Source organism: Harpia harpyja, chromosome 11 (genome assembly GCF_026419915.1).
Source record: "Harpia harpyja isolate bHarHar1 chromosome 11, bHarHar1 primary haplotype, whole genome shotgun sequence".
NCBI lineage: Eukaryota > Metazoa > Chordata > Aves > Accipitriformes > Accipitridae > Harpia > Harpia harpyja.
In genome coordinates, this window is record NC_068950.1 from 1,914,947 (window position 1) to 1,940,216 (window position 25,270).

The 25,270-nt window shown below is 41.4% G+C and overlaps 1 protein-coding gene across 2 annotated transcripts; it reads right to left on the reverse strand.

Moving 5' to 3' along the window:
• Positions 1 to 461: 461 nt before the first annotated feature.
• Positions 462 to 25,029, reverse strand: UPF1 (UPF1 RNA helicase and ATPase). Of its 2 annotated transcripts, none has more exons than XM_052802663.1 (24): positions 24,416 to 25,029; positions 17,242 to 17,384; positions 16,720 to 16,809; positions 15,990 to 16,157; positions 14,896 to 15,076; positions 14,143 to 14,304; positions 13,398 to 13,482; positions 13,118 to 13,216; positions 12,798 to 12,906; positions 11,784 to 11,943; positions 11,552 to 11,670; positions 11,112 to 11,276; positions 10,755 to 10,869; positions 10,416 to 10,559; positions 9,753 to 9,966; positions 9,418 to 9,535; positions 7,622 to 7,778; positions 6,497 to 6,639; positions 5,611 to 5,785; positions 4,818 to 4,899; positions 4,134 to 4,295; positions 3,573 to 3,790; positions 2,985 to 3,107; positions 462 to 2,865 (listed from the first exon to the last, which is right to left on the reverse strand). In XM_052802663.1, the coding sequence occupies exons 1-23, from the start codon at positions 24,638 to 24,640 to the stop codon at positions 2,988 to 2,990; spliced, it is 3,354 nt and encodes a 1,117-aa protein (XP_052658623.1). In that variant the 5' UTR covers positions 24,641 to 25,029; the 3' UTR covers positions 462 to 2,865; positions 2,985 to 2,987. The 2 variants fall into 2 exon arrangements, with proteins under 2 accessions (XP_052658623.1, XP_052658622.1); XM_052802662.1 differs by having other exon boundaries at positions 12,798 to 12,915.
• Between the last annotated feature and the right edge of the window lie 241 nt (positions 25,030 to 25,270).

Genomic DNA, 25,270 nt, shown 5'->3' on the forward strand with positions numbered 1-25,270 from the left:
GACCAGCCCTAAATGCCGAAGCTGCGTTTCAGCAGACGCTGAGCCGTGACCGGAGCCAGGCCAAGCTTTGCCAAGCAACTGCCTGTAACAGAGGTAAAAGCCATTTTTGTGTTTACTGCAGCACAGGGGAGTCAGGAGGGAGGAGAGATCTTCCAGGCTGGACTGGTCACCTCTAGAACCAGCCCTCTGTAACTCCTGCAGCTCCCCCCCTGCACCCCACACATGGGCACAGACCACCACCATGGGGCTCCTCATGGTCCCCTTTGAGCCAGAGGAGGGAAGAGGGGTAGGGCATTTAACAGAGTTTTCACAGTTCATTTGCTTACCCATGTATGCTATGCACACACCACACTTTTGTACTAGTCTGTGTTTAAAAAAAAGTAATAAACTTGAAGTTTATACAATCAGACTAAGTTTTAATGAGTGGTGCATGGTTTCATCATTGAAAGTTAGGGGCCACCTTGAATGCAAGAGCTGTTTATTAATATTTTTATTGATGACAAACAGGTTTAAAACAAACTGAGACAAAATCAAAAAAGAGTAACACCGTGCTAGCACTGATGTCTGGATTTATAAAACTCAGAGTAACTGCTACAAAGGAAAAAACCAGCACAAAGCAGAGGCAAGCATTCCCATCAGTGAAATAAAGGGGGTGAGGGGAGAGGAGGGGGTTACATTACTCAATGGATTGCATTGCACAGAGGGTTACAGCTTAAACCTATCGGAAAAGTCTATGCAACTACGCAGCCTACAGAAGGAAAAAAATTAAAAAGCCCTTCGGCAATGTTAATAAATAAAACAGTCCATCTTACAAGGAAGGAAGGTGGCCTGTGTCTCCATTCTTTCACATTTTAGAAGTCTAAACTCTGGAGGCTTTTTATGAGAAAAGAATGGTTTTCATTTCTGGAAAGTTTCTTTTGCAGTTCTTGAACTATGTTCACTGCAAGACTGAACAAAAATTTTGAACACCTGTTCCATGTTTATGTGCACGCTACTCACAGTTTGTGGGTATGCTACACCAGGTCTGCACTGGGGGAGAGACACTCTTGAAAAACTACAGCAAATACAGGTTATGAAAGCGGGTCAACAATCTACAGAAAGGACAGTAATGAAAGGGCTTTCCCCCCCAGTTACAAAAAGTGGGTTTTACATCATTTAAGTACATTCATATGAGAGGTATTTTGAGTTCCCCCAAAAAAAAGACTAGAAACACTTGGAGCCCTTTGAGTATAAAGCTAACTTAATTCAAACTTTAAAAACACCTAGGTTAGTGAATCACACTCTACTGTTCTTTGCCAATTAGGAGGTAGAGGTTAGTCTAATTTAGGGATCTGATAAAAATGGGTCTGTAGGAATTTTAAATTCTCTGCGCTGTTTCTAAAAAGGTTTAGACAGAAATAAAATGCTCCCAGTGTTCCCATATGACTTATTTAAGACATGGGTACAACTTAGAAATTGGATGGCTTCTCTTATGTGCTGTTTTCAGTTTTGACTTCCAGCTATTTCTCAAGCCAGCATTGATGGCACAGCTGTGTCCACTACCTGAAAAATAGGCTCCGGGTTTGGTTTTCAACACCTGAATCTTTCAGCTATCTGCATTAATCACCGAAGAAGCCACACAAAAGCCTAACCCATTATCTCTAATTATACCCAGCTATCAGAGGCCACCTTCCAACAACTGCCTGCTTTGTCCATTTTTCCAACCTGCTTCGGTAACATTGTAGAGTCTTTACTTCAAAACCAATATAATCCCCAGTTTCCACTACTTCTTCCCCAGATCTGAGGGAGTGAGTAAAGCAGGCCTGTTTGTTAGCATCTTTTCCTCCAGGGCCGAAGGGCACAGGAACCCATCCCCTTTCAAGCGCAAAGTTCATCTTACAGAAAGGCTTGTTTTTCACAGAGTAGAGTCCAGACAGTAGCCAATTAAAGCATACAGAAAACACTTTGAAACCCTCCTCCTGCTCGAGCGCGCAGGCTCCTTTCACTCTAACTGCTATCCAATGTAGGAAGAAGAGGCTGATTGCTGCAACTTTAAATCACACTGAAAGTTCTCAAGGTTGGTGCTCTAATTTAGTTTTGTTTTAAACTTTTTGTAAGCTTCTCAGAACAAGGATCTCCCAGGTCCACCACTAAGAATTCAGAGACAAACTTCTAAAAATTCAGTGCTCCTTTGAAAGAATCTCTTTAAAACCACCTTGTCACGAAAGACCCGTTCAGAATGTGGGCGACACGATGACACTAGGATTTCAGAGCCAGTGTTGGACAACAAAACCTGCATCTCAGAGTTGAGCATCAGCTATGTTCCGCTGGATTTCTGCTTGGCTTGCTGTCACTTAAGTCGGGAACTCTCTCTCTCTCTCAGATACTCTGTTTCTAAAATGTAAACAGTTACTGCTAAAATATAGTACCCCCTTTAAAACGAGAACAACTCTGAGATGAGGGTTTTCCTCTCCCCATCTGCTCTGAAAAGTAATGCCCTGCTCGCAAAGAGAAGTATGGAATGAAGTGAAACCTGCTTAAGGCCCTTCTCTCGAGCTTGTTTGACTGGGGGAGCAGGGACTCAGCTGACCACTCATTTCAGGGTGAGTTGCCTTCCCAGTGAGGCGCCAGCCAGTCCTTCAGTGCTCTCTCTCCTCTCCGGTCAGTCTCCTTGTCTCAGTGAGCTAGCAGTGGGCTCTCTCGCGCGCGCTCCTTTCTCTCTCTCTCCTCTCCGTTGGTTGGTTTCTTTCTCCTGTTGCTCTCACACAGTGGTGCTTCAGTTTTAGCAGTGGAAAACAGGTATCCATTTTATTTTATTTTTTTTATTACCCAGAATAAAATGCTGATGAACTAAGCTCCACACAAGCTTAGCTCTTCTTCCTCAACCTGAAAGCAAGAAAGCAAAACAACAGTTGCATTAGGGATATCACTCTTAAGGCAAACACTATGCTCATGAACTTAAATCAGGGAGTAAGAAGCAGAGGAGTGAACCTCAAGTGCCTTACACTCTAATACTGTGACAGTCCCGTCACTCCACCATGTTGATATGCACGTTCACCCTGGTAAGTAGAGTCCTGTGACAGCGCCACGTCAATCTGAGATTTAAACTCATCACCAAGGTAACTGTCCTGAAAATGAAAGTGTGTGTTAAGCCTCTAACTCATTATCAAGTTCAAGTGCTCCCTTACAAAGCAGAATACCTGGCAGCCATGATTAACGATAAAGTCTGAGAGGTTTTGTTTTGTTGGGGGATTTTTTTTGTTTGGGTGCGTTTTAGTTTTTTAAAAATCTACTCTTTTTGCTGCAGTATTTCCACAAATACAAAGGTTTTTGCAACAGCTGGCTGTTGGATAGGCAAGCAGGTCAAAGTTATGGCTCAAGCTGAAGTCTATACATGTAGCATTTCACTTCTATGCCTGAGTGTACTTAAGAGAGTCCACCAAGTGGAGGAGTATGAAATGCTGTGGCTTGTCATTGAAAATGGCTTTAGTTTCCGTTTTCCTCAGTACTAGGAAACAAGGATGTGCATACACACAGATCACCGACACAAAACCCAGGAAAAAGAACAGACTACACATCAAAATTCTGCTTACCTGTGATAATTCTGGTTGGGAGAGCCCAGGCTGACTCATCTGTGATGGCTGACTCATGGAGATATACCCCTGAGTCAGTGGACCCTGGGAGAAAGGCTGGGACACCACATCTTGGCTCGCTTGACTATTTGGAAGGTTTGACTGACTAGTTCCAGGAATCCCAAAACGATTTTTCTGGCGCCCACCACGACCAGTCTTCCCTTTTGGCGCCCCACGTCCTGGAAAAGCGTTTATCCCAACCAACAGTGAGAAGTCTGACACACGCAAACACGTGAGAATTAACTGTTTCTATAAAGACTTGATCACTCGCAAGAGGCAACATTTTATATGTACTCAACGAAGCAGGTGCAGAGAAATCAAAAGGCAGAACCACCAGCGTAGGCATGGCAAGGGGACACTCACTGGAGGCTGCAGTGCTGTTGGGTTTGTACTCCATACAACTAAGACTTATTACTGAAGCACGTCTACTCTCATCAGCACTGCTGCGAGAGTAACAAAAGCCATTCTTTGACTTCAGACCTAAAACATGGCTTTTGTACCGCTTTACCCTTGCCCCCGTACCTGCAGCTGGTCCATTAGCCTGGCCAAAGTATCCCGGTGGTGGCATCGGTGGCATCACAAGGTTGAAAGGGATAGGAATGTTCATAGCAGCGACATGGCTGGGGCCAGCACTAATCATCCCGATCTGGTCATGGGTTTGGAAGTACATGTTGGATGGGCGCCCTGGGGAGGGGAGGAAAAGCCACAGTGATTTCAGGCATCCCGAATATTTAAAAATCAATTAACATTCCTGCTTTTAACAGTACTGGGAGGACTTGTGAGCAGGATAAATCAGGACCAAAAATTGAAAGGACAAGCCTACCGCTGCCAAGAACCACCAATATTTCTAGTTCACCATTTATTCCACACTTGAAAATGTCAGAGACTCATCTAACACATGCTCATCCCTACAGAGTTACTCTTTTACAGCACCATCTAAGATTCCTGAAATGCTTACACACACTCCCTTTTCCCCTCATTTTTCATTTGCTCTGCAGACATCACATTAGACTGTAGGGACTTCTATATACAGAGAGCAAAATCCAGGCACATCACGAACATCTTCAGTTCTTAAATCCCATATTTTTCTGTAGTGGCTCTTCAAACATTTAAAAGTTTGATGTCTGTAAGATACCATACCCCCAAGGACTAGTTGGGGAAAAAAAGTAAATCTATAAAGGTGTTAATTTTGATAGCTTCCTTTACCTTGACTGCTCCGGTCATAGACAGATCCTGGAATAATAGCCTCACGTGCATCATACATGGCAGTAGTCATGAAACGGGCACCCTGGAAGCATTATAGGAGTTAGACAAAGCCTTTGCATAGAAAACTTTGCACTGCAGCTTCAGTGTAAGTTATTTTGGGTAAAAATCCAGTAAAACTCCACAGATCGTGCATACTTTACAAGTGCTGGAAAACACGCAACTACCATTTCAACTACATCATGATAACAAGATAAAGTAATAAAGATTCTACAGGCAGCCTATCTCAAATTGTGAAACATTTGGTGAATTTTCAGTCTATTTTGAGGTTCTGATGATAGTTCTCCCCTTGCTCTATTCCTACCACTGTCCTTCTGTGATAGCTGACAAGCTTCTCTCCCCAATAACTACTTAAAGGACCAAGTATAAAACTTGCAGGTTGAGGATTAGAGTACCATGCTATTAAGTACACAGGCCTAATGAGCTTGCCATTTCTACACAAAACAGTTACTTTATGTTTCATTCACCTCAGAAGGTACACCCTCAAAAAATTTTGCAGTAAATAAAGAGCAATAAAAAAAGCACCAAAAAGGCTTTTCTACAAGCACTCAACTTAGAAACAGCTGAAGCAGCAACTTAATTGGGTCACACTGCATTAACTAGGCAACAAAAATGGAAAGTTGTGGGTGTGTGAGGCTATGTGGGTGACTGTTTATTCCATCCATTTATAGTTGATCAATCAACCCCCAATTGCTTCACACCACAAACACGTGAGAGACAGGAGAGGTCAACTTACTGGGTTGATGGTATTGACAAGTTTCCGGGGCTTGCTGAACTGCATAAGGCTTTCCCGGAGATTATTCAGTGGTCCCTCCACCAGAACCTTCTGCTCCTTGTAGTAATTCAGCAGGTGATTCCAAAGTGGTTGTTTAGACAGTGCTTTTGGGTTCCCAACAATAATTACTCCATACCTGTACAACAACAGACAAACAGAAAAACTAAAATGAACTTTGAGTAATATGTAACATGGCTTTATTTTTAATGTCAGAACAGCCTCAAAGTCTCTCTCTTTTACAGTAAATCAAGGCACCTAACAGAAGTCCACGATGGTAGGTTTAGGAGACCCTGACAATTGTTTTGTTTACAGCAGATGATTTCTGTAGTATGACAAAACACTTGAAAAGAGATTGCTGCGGCCAGTTTCTCAATCATCACAAGCTTCCTTTTGCAGGCTTGCCAAACACATCAGTGTACTCAACCAACCACCACCCTGTAGTGGTTTGAAAGCTTGCAGAAACCAAGGAAACCAACCAACATAGTGTTGATTCCACATTACCCTTCTCAGTAATCAAATCCATTAAGAGAAGCAAAATGGTAAAAAGAGGTTGCTGGAAAGGATGAAGCAGCAGATGAAGGGAAGACTTCTGTCCTGCAAACAAAGGGGAACGACACAGCAGCTTCTACAAACTACTGATGCCAAATGGTAACACTGATTAGGTTGAGATTGCTCTTGTACATTGTAGGGAATGGGGAAATCATTCAAGGCTTCCTTAAACCAGGTGCAGCAGGGAATGGGCCCGCTACCCATAAAACACAGACCTTTTGTTAGTCAGACTGTATCAATGCTTTAGCAGACCGAATTAGGTCTCTAGAATAGAAAACTTTGCCCAATTTTACTTTACCTTGCTCTTGTAAGAGCTACGTTAAGACGCCTGGGGTCATTCAGAAACCCTATCCCTTGGTGTTCATTGGCCCTCACACAAGAAAGGATAATAAAGTCCTTCTCTCGGCCCTGGAAGGCATCCACACTTGCAATTTCCACTTCCTGAAACAGAGGAAAACATGTAAATAACGGAAGCACAGTGCAAAACAGCTACGCTACCAACAGGCATTACAAAATGCATTGGCCATGCACTAGCAGTGCCAATCATTTGACAAAAATGTTATTTTTCTAATGATGAATGATTTGGTAATTCCACTGGTCACTAAATAGTTTCCCTAAAGGAGAACAGACAGTCTCAGTTTAGGACAAATTACTTTTAATGTTCACGGCTTTATGATTCTCATATTTCCCTAAAACTGGCATTTGCACTATGGAAAGCATCCCTTTTCTAGGTATGTTGCCAAAAAGACCTCTGACTATTCCAAAACCTCGTAGTAAGACAGGTCCAAATTAGCACTGCTGCTCCCAGCTACCCAGAAACCTGAATCAGAGGGACAGATCATTCCTGGCAGAAGTAAAGACTATTTCCACCAAGTTTTCCTTCAGTGAAAACACTGACCAAGTTCTCAATATTGCAAAACAGACTATATTAAACATACAACCATCTTGTTTGTAGCAACAGATTTTAATGTTTGGTAGAAGAATTCCAACAAATAAATAGTATGACCATCAGAATTTATGGAGCTTGGTTTCCTGCATGTCTCTTGGCATGATGCTTTTATCTAAGATACAAGCTAAAGCTTTTCCACAGCTGAAGCACTCGTGACCTCTCCCTTCTGTGCCTCAATGAGTCCTCAGATGACAGACTCACTGAAGCCTTCCTTTCAACAGAGACCTCAACAGGGCTTTCTCTTTTATCTGGCCAACTGCTCCCCTGACACTTACTGGCATTTGATACTGCCTAAACTCTTCTCCCTGGTCTATTTTAACCACAATCAGCTAAACTCAAAAATTACGGAAGAATAAACACAGACTGATGCCTAAGAAACCAGACTAAAAATGAAAACATTGTGAAGTTTCACAATATCTGACTTTTCTAGCTTCTCTGCATCCAAGTGTTCTCATTTGTGCAATGACTCCGTACCTGGTAGAGCTTTGTATGCAAGGAACCACTGAATTGCATGTACTGCACCAGATAGGATCTTTGACCTTCATAAGGAGTAATAATGCCAATCTGATCTGGTTTGGCACCAGCTTTCAATAGCTTTGTAGTTATCTTCTCCACATTGGCAGCTTCCGTCCTAGAAAGACAGATTTGTTTATCTAAGGAGAACCAATGCATTAGGGCTAACTTTTTGCAAGTTAATGGGTCTAAAAAACTCGAACATATATGCCTTGCTAGTGTTTTGTCAGAAAGGCTACTTCAAGAAAGATCAATTTTAGGCTGTTCAAGCACTCAGATTAATTCGGCTTAAGCTTTGCAGGAACATTCACCACTACCACCTCTTAACTTAGGCCATACACAGATATTCACAGCCAGAGGAATACGGGCAAAAGCCAACATCTCAAAAAAAGGTCTCAGAATGACACAGAAATTTCTCCTTACATATACCTCCACCTTCTCAGAACTACACAACTAGACTTCCTGGAATAGCAAAATTCATGGTGGCCATCATTGCAAATGGAACTTCTTAGTAGAGTTAAATGTACACGTGTACTTTTATGAGTGAGATCATTAAAAATGTTCCAGCCTGCTGTGCAAACAGATCCTGCAGTTGCTTTATCTTAAAGTTTTAAATATAGAATGTTTTTAATGCCAATCTCCCTGTCAGCCAACTATCATGCCATTTGTTTGTGCACAATCTGGCTTGCTGCATTCAGCAGTCTTGCACATGCTGTTCATGAAACAGACTGAGATTAAAAATATCACAGCAGATATTTTTCATAAGTTGGTCTGGTTTCCCTTCCAGGCACATGAACGAATGCATACAACCAAGAGGAGCAAAGTGTCTTAGGCTCATTCTTTGAAAAAGAAGTTGGAATGTGCAGAAAAAAGGGATACAAAAAAGAAATTTGAATTCCCCTCCCTTTCACACCCCCACCAAAATCTAAGACTTAGGACTCTGCTTCAGAAGCTATTGGAATTCTGGCTTCAAAAATGCAACTTGATCAGTATTTCCTGCTGCAACTGCAGTCAGTTTACTTGCTGGCCCAAATTCATCCAACGTATTAGGCACTTAATTGTCCCGTGCTCCTTATACTACCAGTGAAGGAAAACACACGCCTCCACAGAACAAGTCAAACACATTTAAGATCTGAACTGCTCCCTCTGGAGATGCCTTTTTCTCTTTGTTTACTGTAAAGGGAGCCTAGGGCAAATCAAGTCTGCAATGCAGCTCAGTCTGCGCTATCCTTGATGGCAGCTTTTATGAAAAAAAAGCATACAAGCAATTTCAATCATAGCTGTTAATAGGAAACAGCATTTTATTAATTTAGAAGAACTACTGCAGCACATAAGAATCAATAGCACTGAAGTACTGTATCCCAGCACACAACACATCTGAAGTCTGTGGGTTGGCTCATTTGAAGTACAGATACCACCCTGCATAGAAACAGAAAGTAGCTCTTCTTCAAAAACACAAGCCCTTTATTTAGCTCTTATGCCTTTATTCGCATTGCAAGGCACCACAAGTCACGGTGACTACAGAATACTATGAATTTTATTGCAGAGATTCTGAAGGATAGAGAAATGCGAAGATATTTGGTCCGCAGTGGGAATTGTATACTGCACTTTCCCTTGACTTCATGTAATTGTGACTGTCTCCAAGGGGTGTCACAGGATTATTAATAGTTTCATTTAACAATCTCCCTTACATTTGAGATATTTAAAAATACTTCGTCCCAGTGTAAGTTTATATCTCAGTGTTGAATTTTGTTTACCTGTTTAAGTAAGAGGTGCCTGAGCTGGCAATTTCTTCCTGTCCTTGTGTAACATAGAAAAACATTGGCTTATCTGGCTGTGGCCACTGGAAATCAAACCCTTTTTTCACACGGTCCGCTGAAGAGCACAAAAACAGTAAAAAAAGTTAGCACTGCTTAACTAGCAAGAACACTCACTTTCACATCAAAGCACCTTAAAGACTCAGAGGTAAGTGCAGTGGCAATTCTCTTTTTTAGCTAATGTATTAACAAACTCATCTAGATCAAAGAATCCTTCCTTTGATCCTTAATGAATGGCAAAGAAAGTAATTTGCAGGAGTACCATTCTTGCTTACCTGCAGTAACACCATTCTGGAGTGAACCCTCATAGAAGATATTGGATGGAAAAGCACTAAGTGCAGGATGCATGCGATACTGCACTTGCAGGCGAATCGGACGAATCCCCAGCACCACAAGCCTCTCAAAGAGAGACTGAGATAGGCCAGCCTTTGCAGCTTTTTTACACATCACGACAGGACCAAGCTGGCAGTGGTCACCCACAAGAATAAGCTGTGGAAAAGAAAGTTTGTAGATATCCAAGTTTTTGTTTTCTGAAACTTGCCCAATAGCTAGAAACAATAGCAATATCCTACTATAAAATATATTAGGAACTAATCAGTCTGACTTGTAAGAAGCTTCAGATCTAATCTAAGGTTTATAAACTTTTAGTGTCAACTAGCTTTTCACCTCATCATTTCTGAATAAAATCTTACTCAGTCTCCAGATTGTTCCAGCAGGACCAACATGTTCTAGGCAAAGATTATGCCATGGAAACAGAAAACTAACACGACTAACACAAAATAATTTAGATCTATATTATGGAAGCGTTTTCCATGAAAGCAAAGGATTTTGTACCCCTGCATGCCTATACTGTGAATGTTACTGCTTGATGCTACTTCCTCTATTTATAAACTCTTTCTTTAATGAAATTTTCTTTGAAGAAATCCAATGGCTCTTACCTGTTTTGCTCCCAGGACAACTGGCACCATGCACTCTGGCTCAGTAGCCTGTGTGCTTTCATCAATCAGAATGGAGCGGAACTGCATTTTTGCAAGTCTTGGATCACCAGCTCCCACACACGTGCAACAGATCACATCTGCATTCTGAGACAGAAATGAAACTGAAATTAATCAAGTAGGATATCAACAGACAATATTTCTACATGGAAGAGTATTCAATACCATTCCAGGAATCCCCCCAAAAGTTAAATTGTACTCTGATCTCCACCAGCAAATTGCAACTAAGCCTCAAGTGGGAGAAGGCAATTATTTAAGCTGCTAGACCCAATGGAACCTTACCATTAGTAATTCACGCTCTGCTGTTCGTTTCAGTGCACGGTAACGTTTCTCATCAGCAGATGACAGTTCTCCAGTTTCATCTTTAAGCTGCTGCAGTTTCTGAAGCTCTGGCATGCTGGGAAAAACAACAAAAAAAGGAATTTTGTTTTAATTTTGCTTTACGGCTTAATTAACAGCTTGGTAGGATTAGATCGGAATTCACTTGTAAAACTAAATATGACACACGTATAGAACCAGAAAAAAAGTTATCACATCAAGCAAATACATGCTGTCATCGTTACACAGTTAGTCAGTTGTGTCCATCACAATACTTAAGTTGGTTTTTTCGTTCCCCTGCCCCCCTCAACCATTTCTTACCTATCCATGTTTCTGATCTGGTTATGCAATGCCAAGAAGGATACAGGAGAGTCAATTGCCTCACGACTTTTAGCACACAGACGAACCACTTTCAGTCCAGTTTGATGGATCTTCTCAGTCAACTGATCCACAGCTATATTACTCGGAGCACAGACTAACACAGGCCTTGAAAAAGATTAAGCAAAAAGTAAGTCTCAATGAGCTGTATACTTTTTTCCACTAGACTTGTAATAAAATCATGTGTTACAACACATGTCCCCTAAAAAATATGCTGGGGAAGAATATTTTCCAAAATAAGCACAAGTCTTCCCAGAAAAATATATTTCTAGAAAACCTTTAGTTCAATGATACAAGTTATTTTGATTTTTTAAATCAAGTTGATTCTTCAACCATTAATAAAGTAGCCTCACACATAAAGACTTAGAGAGAATAGCTCTTACCCATTGCCCTGTCTAGCCAGATGATAGACGATTGTGGCTGATGTCACTGTTTTTCCGGTACCAGGGGGACCCTGAATAAGGCTCAGAGGACGCTGCAGGACAGTCTTCACAGCATAAACCTATTAAAAAATTTTTTATTGCTATTTAGCATTCAATGCATAAGAAGTTACAACCTCTATTCGTACATCCTTTATCATATTCTTTGTGTGTAGTAAAAAGGAGATGAGGTTACCTGAGAATGGTTGAGATCAGGAAGTCCTTGTGCTGTAAAGCGCTTTGGCAACTGGCATTTAATAATTACATCTTCTACCTCATGACCTAACAGTTTGTGATAGATGTACCCAGACACTGAAGTCTCATCCACAGCAAATGTTTTTAAAGCACTTTGCATTCTGAAATGAGGGAAGGACAGAGGGGAAAAAAAAAAAAATCAGTACAACCTCAAATACAACTATCCACAAGTGTCCTACACAAAGGTTAATCACACATCAGGCACAAATTAAAATATACCTTGGGACAAGAGAACAATGTAGAATACTAACAGAATTAAGAGACAAAAATTAGACTCCGAGAACACGGATCTCGTTTTTCGCCATGTGAATACTACGAAGTATTATAACCAGAAACAACCTGTAGAGAAACACCAGCCTTTGACAGAATCTGCAATAGTAATTTTAGGTGCAAGATTGGAAGAAAATTTGTACTCAGTGTATCTCTTTCAGGATAATAAACAAACTCCTATCTTACAAAATGCAGTACAGGCATATCTGAAGTCTATTGACCTCACAGCTGATTCAAATGTCTTGAAATTTCAGCTAGTTAAAGCAATTCAAAGTTTAGGAATGCCAACTAAAATCAGAGAGCACTTCATGATGGACCAGTGTTCAGGAAGCCAAACTACAAAACAGTTTTTCTTCCTGTATTCCAAGTATTACTAAACATAAGGTAAATCTCCCTCCCTGATGTATTTGCAACAAACCTCAGATGTGCCTTCAAAATGAGAAAAATCAACAATTTGATGGCATTCAGGTTAATTCTATTTCTAGTAAAAGTTAGGCCTGTTGCTCTATGAACCAGATATCACGTGTTCATAGACTTGATACATTGGGCACACTCGGATTTCTGATTGCTGGTGTCATGAAACAATACAGCTTTTCTTGTTCAAAAATTCTCACTGAAGGTAAAGGAAGATACATACACCAACTGCACCCACTATCTGCCAAGTTTTGAAATGCTTTCTCAATACCTGTCAAATGAAGTAGACTTCCATACAAAATCTACTTGGAAGTTATGAGTAACTTCCACAGGTGCTCCAACGCTGCTCCTCAGTTCAATGGCTATCTCATCACCATAATCTGTAGAACCTCGTTAAGTAGTAATCTATAGCAAAAATTTGAATTTTATTTTTCCCAATTTTGATTTTTGTTTTTGGGTGGTTTTTTTCTAGCAGATCCCCACGACAAATTAAAATTATCTCAAAATTACTTTTGTACACGTTTACTGATTTCTTGGAGAGACTTCAACCTTGGATTAAGCCTTCCTGAAGGCTCACTAAGTAAAGGATACTATCAGGAACTTTGATAACATGACCAATTCCTTTCCATAAAGGGGCCAGGTCTCCTTTATACCTCAAGCAGATCTCATCTCCTTGCATAAGACGCATATCTACAAAGGAAGGAAAAAATGCTCTTAAAAATGTTCACCAATGAACAATCATCCCCCAACACAAAACACTTACAGTACTATCTTATATCCCAGGCCAGATCATCACAGTTCTTTAAACACTGATGTTATTCACCAGGCATAAAAAAACCCCAGACAAAACATACAATCAAGCTGTCATTACCTGAATCAGTCTTTGGCAAAGTGAAATAAGCAATTCTTTTCTTGTTCAAGCCCAGGTCCCATCTGACTGTGATGTTATCTTGGGTCTAATGGCAAAGAAAAGGCATCTATTATGTTCTTAAAGAGCAGTTTGCCAACTACCAGGGTCCTCACTGTCCTATACTTCAAAATAGTGGAGAAACACAAAACTTGCTGTTCAATATCACTGTATAGACAAATATCTGTATTTATTCTTATGGACTGAGTTCACATCGTCTGCAGAAGATAATTGTGTTCTACAAGAGTTAATGAGAAACAAAATCCTAATCACCACCTGCTTTATTCTCTCCCCCCACCTTTAAAACATTCACTAAGTGCTTGCATGACCTCATATAATTCAAGTTTGATTGGAAACTCTGACTAACAAAGGTAACTGCAGGTTATGAGGATAACATAAAAGAAGGTGGCCAAGTTGCACAGTTCTACAATAGAATATGGTTCTTGGAAAGATACTTTGAACACAGAAAAGATGGAAGTTAGCAAGTGTTTCGAGCTCTTTTTTAAAACCTCAGTTTGAGGATTTTTCTTTCCTCTTCCTGCTATCAAACATCATCATTACTACTGTAACTACTGCGATGTAGTAGTACTGTAATTAAGACATTTATTTCACTTGAGCCATCCTTCTATGCTGTTAACAGTGACCGTGTGTTTGATACCAGAGAACTGGTCAGAAGCCTCCTCAAACAGGCATATTTCAAGCATATTACCTGAGACTCCTTGAGTTTCTTGTCATAGTCTGCCTCAAGCTTGACTAGAGGACCAAATATATTTTGGTATTGATAAGCATCTTCATATCTAAGCAGGACATGCTGTGGTTCTTCATCAACACCAGGCTTTTCTAAGTCCTCAAGGGTTGCAGATGGATTTTCCTAGAATTTAAAGCACAAATGTTTTGTTTCAAAGTTTTAAGTACAGACAAGTGACAATCTCTCACTGCACAACAGGACTACCAATACAGTGTTTTACTACTACAGGAAGTTATATCAAGGTATAACCACCTGTTAGAACTACAACAAGACATTATATGTCATGCTCACTCACATCCATTCAGGTTTGTTACGCTTTAAAGGATGTACAGAAAAAACCTCTCAAAAAGCAGTAACGGAATACCAAGCATGGACTAACAGTTCCCTGCTCAGCTAGTCATCACATAAAGCAGAAACAAGTGAAGGACTTCATATAGGGAAGGAAAGATGTTTTTTCAGATTGCCTGACAGTGCAACTTGAACAGAGCTGAAGAACCTAAGGGTGAAACTTTCCTACTTTGATAAATGATCTCCTGAATCCTTTGATCAATTCCCAATTGCATTGCTTGTCAAATCTGCAGGATTTAAACCTCATCTGATTTGAGTAAATTCCCTGCCTTATACAGTTGCTAAAACAGTCTTGCCCTTCCTTCATAAAACCCACAAAATTGGCACTTGGTAAAACATAACCGGAATTTGAGAAGCAGCACATACCTTCCAAAGTTCTTCCAGTTTGTTAATCTGTTGAGCCGTAATCTGACGTGCTCTCAACTGTTCCTGTTCAGATGGAATCTTTACCAGCCATGAAAGGAAACAGCGATCTTGGATAAGAGGCTGCCACTGTGAACTGTCCCAATTAATATCCTTTAAACTGCTCTGACTGGCACATGGCTGCCTGCACAACCAAAATATTGAAAAAAATTTTAAATTAGACAAGTGTAAGAAAAAGTCTACCATGTGAAGTGTAAAAATAGGTTTATCATGCTCTTAGAACAACTCAAGTATCTCATTTAAAAGGAAAAAACAAAACAACCCTAATCTGCTGGGCCAATTCTTTTTTAATTCCTATATTTGCCATTTCAAAACTGGGAAGGCTTGGCATCATAAGTTGTATTTATTGGGTGTTTCTAGAACAGAAAATTTCAGCATCCAAAATATTTAATGTGACACTCACCTTTGAAAGTGGTTACAGTCCATTGAGACTACGCACACATACAATATATCAGAAAACACTTGGGATTACTTCCCATCTGTTGCTTAAACAAATAGAAGAACTCATTCCATAGAAACACACCTACTGTCAAATACACGGTAAGTGACAGCATTTAATTAAAATACATGCAATTATAAAATCATGATTTCTGATAGAACCTGTCAGAGAACAATTTCCAATTTACTGTCATCTTCAAATGATTCTACGAGATGACAGAAAAACATACTGTGTAATAGAGTCACTACTCCAGTAGGGCTCCAGAGTAATTTCCTGAACTGCTCTGTTACTTTTCCAAAACTGAAAATCACACTTTAAAAAGGGAGAAACACACCTTTCTTCCATTAAGGACTGTTTCATTTGGGAGAAATACTTTTCTATAGAACTAAGACATTTGCCTAGCATAAGAGGATTTCCCTTTATTGCATTATCTACTTGTATACAATTCATGAAATCTGTACAATCCCCTAAAGGAAAAATGGTGGCAAATTAGAGTATAAAATATATTTTGGTACAAAATGAAAGCAAGCCTTGCCCTTCAGAAATAAGGTTATGCAACGGACTTGACACAAACATGCCAACAAAGGCATTCTCTCACCTGCACAGCAAAACAACCACAGAGTCTGCCTTAGCTGGAATAAAGCCAAGGAGAAACACATTACGACATCCACAGTTATAACATTCCAAGACAGTCTCTCCTAGAGGTCCATCTTTATGGAGAGTCACCTCTTTGCACTTTGCTCTCACAAGATGATTAACAATGTGGCTGAAACCAGAGAGGACATACATTTATATGAAGTTAATAGGAAAATCACATTTAGTCCTAACTTAATGTATCAGCTCAGTTACTAAAAGACACAAACAAAATCTATTTACACTGTGGCAGACATTGGTAAGATCTTGCTCTTTTCATCCAAGCAAAGATACTGCTAACACAGTTTCAATGGTTTCTCAGCACATGAGTGTTTTTAGGGTAGATGAGTGTGAAAGAATAAGGAATGCCTAAAAAATTCTTTTTATGTTACTGGTAATTGAAAGAAGCCTCCCAAAACTCCATTGGTCAAGAGCACCAGTTCTACTGTGCTTTGCAGGAACACAGGATGAAGGAAGAAGCAGCAAGATCATTTCACAGAAGTGATTCAAGCTTTGCTGAGATCGAGGTCTAAGTTGGTAACAGCATAAAAGCCAAAGAGGAGGTTGGAGGCTTACATTTAAGTCACTAGACTTCGATTATCACCAAAATGTAAGTCACAGCCATCATACCACTTCAAAACAAACACATTCTAAAACAAGACTGTCATTGTTATTTCCATCATTTGACCATTTACCTGCCAGATGTATTTCCACGCCCGTTACAGAACCACTTTTTGCTGGTGTTACAGTAAACCACACAAGCAGGGTCATGGATACCACAGTAACTGGAATTAAAAATGAAAAAAACAGGAAGTGATTAGGTACTTGCTTATAGGAAAATTCAAATACAAGATTTAAACTATGTAGTAGTGTACAAAAATAAGGGAAAGTGAAAATTAGGGAACACAAGTGTTGGTAAAAGCATCAAATATGAGGTAAACTTCTGAGTCACAAGTATTTTAACACTTCCCACCATTACCATCTCTATGTTGGCTTAGCCTTCTGTTCCTCAAGGGAGGTCAAAGACCTGCTGGACCTGGCAGCTGTAAGCGTACACAAGAACTCACCAGAGGGCACTATCTTCCTACGAGTACATAGATGTCTCCAAGGAATTTGCTCTCACAATCCAAAAAATCCTCTAAGCATACACCCTTCACTCACACAAAGCGCTCCTGCCCTCTGGAAATAATAAGCCTGCGGCAAAGATTAGGTCTTACCTGCAAGCATGCACAGGAAGATCCTTTGTGTAATACGTATCTTCTTCATCTTCTTCAAAATTCAATTCTGCCAGAAGCTGGCTGGTTTTAGCCACATTATCATCCACAGCTCCATTCTGTAGAATGCCATCAGGTCCATTAACCTGAAATACGAGGTCAGTGCTTAAGTTATACAATCAACACAGACTCCAAAACATAAAGTCAAAGACAGTAACCCCTACTCCTCAAAGCAAAAACTTGTGTTTAATTTGGAAAATCTCAAAAGGAAAGAAAAATGCTGGTAAGAGCTGAAACACCAGTTTCAGATACCAGTTATATAATCAATATTTGCTTCATTAGCTCCTATTTTACAGGATTATTTACACTACAACTGATAAGTAGAAGAAAGTTAACAAAAGGAGATTGATTCTCTGCAGAACACATTTTTCCATACAGTCTTACACAACACACAAAATTCCATTCAGACAATTCCAGCAGTATTAAACATTGTTTTTTCATCCTTCATTTTACTGCCGAAAACAGGTTCTTTATTGTATAGGACTTTCCCCACCCATTTCTGCGTTGTCTATCCACCAAATCAATGTTTCTCCCTCTACCAAGGTATCAGAAGCACGACTTCATGACACTTGGACAATAGAGAGCAGGTAATCAAGAAACCTGCTGTTATATAAGCCTAATTTAGGAAAAAAAAAAAATTGAAATAGTGCAAGAAATAACAGAAACTGGTTTTCAGCAGAGTGTCTAACTCTCCAGGCAGTATTGTTTGTTCAAGATGTACCAACCATATTACAATCAAAGAAACACACTTAAATACATCAGGTATGACAGTCACTATTGCATTACTTTAAATTTGTTTTAGCTACGATACAATTTCCTTTAAAAAATGATGCCTAAGTTATCCCAGAAAACTGTAAAGGTCCATCAAAACTAGTAACACAGCTCAAGTTTCCAGAGCAACACACTTCAGAAATCAAGTGTGCTAACACAGCACACACAGAACAGGTGTGCTCTTTCCACTGACAATACACTTAACTGCCAGAACCATGAAGTTCTGCAACATTTGGTGCTGTGTCAGCAATTTTTACACACCAAGTCCTTCTCAAGTTAAAAATAACTCCTTTTTGGCAATACTGAGTACAGTGTGTTTACCACCAGGCAGGAGCATCAAGAAGTGTGAATGTCACAAATCAGATTTTGGCATGGCTAGAGCAGCTGTTGCCCCTTGGGCCTCACAGGTGTTTGGGTTTAATTCCACTGCTGCATCTCTACAGACTAACAGCCACAGGAAGCTTCAGCATCTTAACATGAAGCTGTCAAGAACCCCCAAGATGGCTAGATCGCCACACACCCCAAAACCCTGTTCACTCAATCACTTGATTCTTTGACCTGTCTAGCAAGATCTCACTAAAATCCAAGAGGATAAGCATACCATCCATAATCCACATTAACTTTAACTGGAAAAAGGTGGGAGAGGGACCACCACAGTGACTGCAATGATTAGCACAATATTAAGAAAACATCTGGGACAAGTGCTGTGAGGTAGCTTCCCTATCAAAGCAAAACCATCAGATGTATTAAAACCCCCGATTGTTTCTAAAGGTATTGGGTTAGACAAGGTTAGATAAATACTGATTTCTGAAAGTTTTAACTAGCTAATCAATGGGAGCATAAGAATCACTCAAGGCCTTTGTCTACCAAGACAGTATTTTAATAACTCTTTTGCACTTAGACTTTTAATGCAATTTAGCTGGTATCTGTAACTTAATTCTCTGACAAGAGGTGAGAAAGCTGTCCACAGTGAGAAGAACGCTAAATCTTTATTAAAAGAAATTTAATAAAAATAGTTGCTGTAGCATTTTAAAGCTGCAACTCATAAGCAAATCAAAACGAGCTTACTTCTCTATAAGTCTCATTTAGATTCCATGCCAGCTACTTTCAGCATTGCACGTAGAAATTTAACAGCCAATTGCAAGAGTTAAATTTAAAAGTAAGTGTAAGCCACTTCACACTTGCCCTCAGCAGTAAGGAACTGGACTCAATAGTACTTTGTTTCGTTATCTTCAAATGAAATGAGGTGCATTTGCAAAACACAGTCTAAATGGTATGACTTCTATTCATGTGCCCTGGTTTCACTCTATCCCAGCTGGGATAGAGTTAATTTTCTTTCTAGTAGCCACTATAGTGTTATGTTTTGGATTTAGTATGAGAAGAATGTTGATAGCAACAACTGAAAACATCACTGTGTTAAGCAGTGTTTAGATTAAATCAAGGATTTGTCAGCTTCTCATGCCCAGCCAGCAAGAAGGCTAGAGGAGCACAAGAAGTTGGCACAGGACACAGCCAGGGCAGCTGACCCAAACTGGCCAAAGGCATATTCCATACCATGTGATGTCATGCCCAGTATATAAACTGGGGGGAGCTGGCCAGGAGGGGGAATCACTGCTCAGGAGCTAACTGGACATCTGTCAGTGAGGGGTAAGCAACTGCATTGTGCATCACTTGTTTTGTATATTCCAATTCTTTTATTATTGCCATTATTATTTTCTTCCTTTCCATTCTATTAAACTGTTCTTATCCCAACCCACAAGTTTTACTCCCTGCCCCCCCCCCCAATTCTCTCCCCCATCCCACTGGGTGGGGGGGAAGTGAGTGAGCAGCTGCGTGGTGCTTAGTTGCTGGCTGGGGTTAAACCACAACATGATGTTACCTCCAAGTACTGGCTTTTAATAGAAAGATCAGCCAAGAGGAACCATCAGTGTAGAATGTGAAAAGCAGCAAAGGGGAAAAAGGTAAAAAAACCAAAGAAATTGCAGTAGCATACAACAACCCATTAGTGTGATGAACCCAAATCCAACCAGCTCACTGTGTAATAGCATCTCCACAGATGTTTGAAGATAAGTATCCATTTTAAATGCATAGTGCCATTTTTACAAAATATGAAGATAACTTATAACTGATCATGGGACAAGTGGAATGCCAAAGCCTTAAGTTAATCTGAATTTCTTAGAAGCATGAATACCAGGCATTCACAAGTCCATTTCTATCAGTCTATTCCAAAGAGCCAAAACACATTATTATACACATCAGTTGACAAGTTTCATCAAATTTTTTTTGGGGTGCTCATAAAAAATTGGATTGCTGAACAGTAATGAAGTTGTAGTTTCTTGTTTTTCTGCCTTAAAAAAAAAAAAAAAGCTTTACAACAACTGCAAGCTATTTGTACTTCTGCACCAGGTGACTGTTAGTTACACCCTAGGGAGCTCCTACCCTTTCAGAGAGTTAGGCAGGAATGATGTCACCTGTTACTATGAAAATCCAGCAGCGAGTACTAGGCCTTGGCAGGCACACAATGAGGAAGTGACTCAACTATTGTTCTCAAACCTACTGTGATGTTAGCCTATGTGCATATTATTAAAAATCTGGCACCATCAACTGTTGTATAAGCCGGGGCGGGGGGGGCTTCTCTATTTTAAAAGTGTTGACTGAAACTTCTGGCACAGCAAGTTTAACAGCTACAGCAATCTGAACACTGAGGCACTCTGAAACTACCACCAAGGTACTGGTCCCTCCCTCGCTCCTTTTTTGGCCTCTAAAATACTGTTCAAGAGACAACAGTAAAGGTCCAGGGAACAGAGCTACAGAACGGTAAATCAGACGATGTAGTGGCTTCTCCTGACTACATGTGAGTCCTCAAATCAGAGGTAACAGAATATTGTCATCTCAATCTCGCCCAGTCCTTCTGGCTAACATACCCCCCACCCACCTCAGTAGCTGATCCACAGGTGAATGCAGCTATATCCACTTCATGTAGTTCTAGTTTAAAGTGGTACATTTCAAGCTGTAACAAGAAAACTAATTGCAGTTAAGTAGGTACTTTGCTAGGAGTATTCATTACAAGACTGCAGTCCAATCAGTCATGGCAATGCACTTCAACACTGCACAGTAGCTGCAGGACACCCAGTCACACTGTCCTGATTCAGGTAATTTTCCCTCATGCTTTAGAAAAAAATACACACTTTCAGACTTGCATGGGTAATTCAACTATTTGTTGTTTGTACATTGTTTACATTAAAGCTATAGACTATTTACTGTACCTTATTATAACCTCTTATACTGATTTGCTTTCTCTTTCAAAATAAGGAAGGGGATATTACTGAGAACATTCACCTGCACACCACCTCCAAAGCACTGTGGAGTAAGCTATATTTCCACACGGGGACCTGCGCAACAAGGAGTAAGTCATTTTGCTAAGACAAAAAGTCTTTGTTAGAACTGGAAATTAAATCCAGCCTCCATAGTCTAGACTAAAAATCTAATAGCTGACCCAGCCTCCTTCAACCACTCAAACAGCTTAGCTAACACATTAACACCATGTGCCTTGTCCATCACAGACTCCTTGAGCATGTGACTGCCTCCTAGCATCATAAACTAAGTCCTTGCCTGGAAGAATGAAAAAACAAGGCAGAAATCAGAATTTATCTTAAAATATTTAGAAATATCTATTCCTATGTTTGATTTTAATCACATGTAAACAATGGAAATATAGTTTTCTGAAGAGAAAACAGTAGACATTGCTTCTGCACTACTAACCTCTCACTATCTTTTGTCAATTGGACACTAATCAATTGTAACAACATCCTCTTAAACTATTAGTTAAATATACATTGGGAAAGGAAGCTCTTATAGACTGCCTAAATCAATCACATTTTCTTAAGAAATTAGGTGCTCTGTATTGCTCAACTAATATTTTTAAACACTAGGACACTAAAAAGATACCAGAATATGGAACAGCAGAGTAAAAGTATATACCTCCAATGTTTATCAGCTTCAAATAAAGATTATTTATTCAAGTAGCTTTAATTATAACCACAGTGACAACTTTTAATTAAGCAAAATGTATGTGATCCATTTTAGGGCCTTAGAAGTTATTATTTAGTACATCCCCTGCCAAAAGACAAAACAAGTTTTTTGTTGAAGGCAGCAAAATTTTCCCCAGAATCTTTAAAAATGCGTAATTTCTGATCTTATCGCTCATGAGACCATTGAAACATGCAAGTCTAAACAGATCCAGGGATCTGGGTTTTGCTGTACTTCAGCTCAGGAGGACACTATACTTATTACACTTCTGAGAGTTCTTGTTGCAATAGGTCCATTCCCTTTCCCCACCCTCCCCCCCAAAAACCCCTGAATTTCTAGACTATAAATGAGGATCAGGATGACCACAAGAGTTTGCGGAAACATCATAAATGCATTCGGTTTAAAAAAAAATTAAAATAATAATAAAAAAAAAAAATCTCTTCCTTCTTGCCAGGACAGACGGTTATAGACATACTAGTACCTGAATGTGCTCTCCAGATATTTTTTTTTCTTTTCACTTCAAAGGCTTTTCAAACATGTTTAGACAAAAAAAAAAGACAAATTAATCCTCTCATCTGGTCTTTTAGCTTATGAGGCTTATTTTGGGGTGGTTTTTCTTCTTCTTCTGGCCACATTTTCTCTACTAGGAGTTCTGGAATGATCACAACCCACTAAAGCTTTAAAAACTGAGACTTTACTAAAACTGTCTTTTTAATCAATTAATGTATAGTCTGGCTGTACACAGACAAGATTTTACTACCACTGCTTGATAATTCTGATATCTCAGTGCTCAAACTGGATAAAGTCTACCAAACCCAAATTCAAAAGTTGTAAAAGTAAACAGAAAATAAACATGCAGCCCATGGGGTCACGTTGCTAATTCTGCCTCATAAACACACTAACCTGGAGCAAGTCACCACACGGCAGCTACGCCCAGGCTGTATGCTGAGCACTTTCAAACACAAGAAAGTCATTCAAATTTGTCCTGGGATAAACCTGATACGGCTCGGACAGGATAATACCACCTTCAGTCCTGTGCTGCACACCTGTACATTCTCAGTGCCTGGACATGCTGGCCTGTTTTCAGTTTGCTCACTTCTGTTTCCACAGCTCTATCATTTACAGATCCTGATACATCAGGTTTTGCAAGTAAAAGGAAAAATCAAGCTCACTCAAACTATGTTTGGTTCAGGATTAAAAAGTTACCTAAAGCATTTCAACTCCTCTTTAAAATCATCCTTTAAAACGTAGACAACGTACAAACCTTTAACTGTTAAGAATGGGACTACATGAGTATTTATAGAGATGCAATGAAATTTAGCAGAATATTCCATGATCTTTAAATGGAGAAAAAGTTTGACTTTTTAAAACACGTGGAAGAGTTCAGGGGTTTTGTTTTTACTACAGAGACAGTCAAGATGTAGCACAGTGACAGATAGTATCTTCATTTGCAAGACTTCTTCACTTGTGAGCATATAACCCTAGTTCCTTCTTTACTTTCTCTTTTGTAAATTGTGAAATAAATACAATTGTCACGTGCATACCAACCATCAACAGACCATATTAAAAAAAATAAAATCACCTGGTTTTAAGTTATGAGGAACTAGGCCTGTCAACTTAAATCTCAGGCCAGATCGACTGTCACTCCCATACAAACCCAAAACAAACCAGCCTAGCAACCGTGCCGCAGAAAAGGTGGCAAAGAAACAAGAATAAAAAAAAAATTAAAAAATTAAAAGCATATTTTGCTTTCTAGTCAGAGAGAAATTAAAGGAAGTAACGCTGAATTTCCTCAGCACCCAACTTTTGATAACCAAATGCCACCTATAGCGGTATTTCTTTTAAAGAGAAAAAGAACCTGAAACGACATCCAGAAGCATTTCCGACTTCTTCCTTCAACACCGCACCGAAAAGCGACACAACTGTCACGATAACAGCCGCGGACCTCGCCGGCTTTACCAGCGGACAACCGCCTTCAAGCGTTATCCTCAACGCTCTCCCCCTCTATTTCCAGGGCAGAAGCAAAGCGCCCGGCTACCGGGCCCGCTCCGAAGCCGGCAACCTCCTCCCTACGGGGCAGGCGAGCAGCCACACGCGGCTTCCACTTCCCCGTCCGGCGCTGCCGGGGAGGGAAGCGGAGGGGGGGGGGAAAGGGCCCAACCCCACAGCCCGCCCAGGGCTTCCCCTCGCCGGCCCCACGGCCGGGCCCGCCCGCCCCTTCCGGACCCCCCCACCCCGGTGGCGGAGACGCCCCGACACCCCCCCCCCCCCCCGGCCCTCATACCCCCCCCCTCCCCGCCTCCGACCGGGGACTCACCTGTGCTTCGATCGGTCCCGGCGGTCCCTGACCCGCTCCGGGGGGACCTTGGCCCTGTCCCGGTCCCGCCTGCCCGGGCCCGGGCGGGGTTTGGGTTTGGCTGGGAAGAGTGAAGTCGGTAAACTCGAACTCGGATCCCTGCGTGTCGGCGCCGAGCAGCTCGGCCTCCTCCGTATCCAGGAAGGTGAGGGTCTGCGAACTGGGGCCGTACGCCTCCACGCTCATGGCGGCGGTCGGCGAGGAGAAGCGGTTCTTCCCCAGCTCCCCCCCCCACCCCACCCCACCCCGCTCCCCCCTTCTTCTCTCTTCTCCTCACCCGAGCCGGCCGGGCCTCACCTCAGGGAGCCCGGGCGCCCGCGCTACGCGAGCGGCGGGATCCGCCGCGCGCACCAGGCCGCGCGCGCGAGCGAGCCGGCCACTAACGAACCCGCCGCCCGCCCCGCTCCGGATGGGGGGGGGGGGCGGGAGGGAATCGGGAATCCCACGCGGCCGGAGCCAACGGCGGAGAAAAGCGGCCGGAGGCGGCGGGCGGGCGCCGCCGGAGAAGCGAGCCCCGAGGCGCTACGAGCGGAACCGTCCGGCTGCTGCTGCCGCCGCCGCGCGCCAGGCCAGGAGCGGTGACGCGGAGCGCACGGAGGAGGACGACGACGACGACGACGCCAGCACGCCCCGTACGCGTGGGAGGGGTGACGTAGCACGCACACACCTGGGGAGGGCAGGCGAAAAGGGGGAGGAGCTCCCGCGGAAGGCGCGAAGGGGGTTGGCGCCGCGGCGCGCGCGGGCCGCCAGCCACCTGGCGGGCGGGGGAAGTGGGGGGGGGGGGGGGGGGGGGTCGCTGTCAGGGGCGCTTGGCAC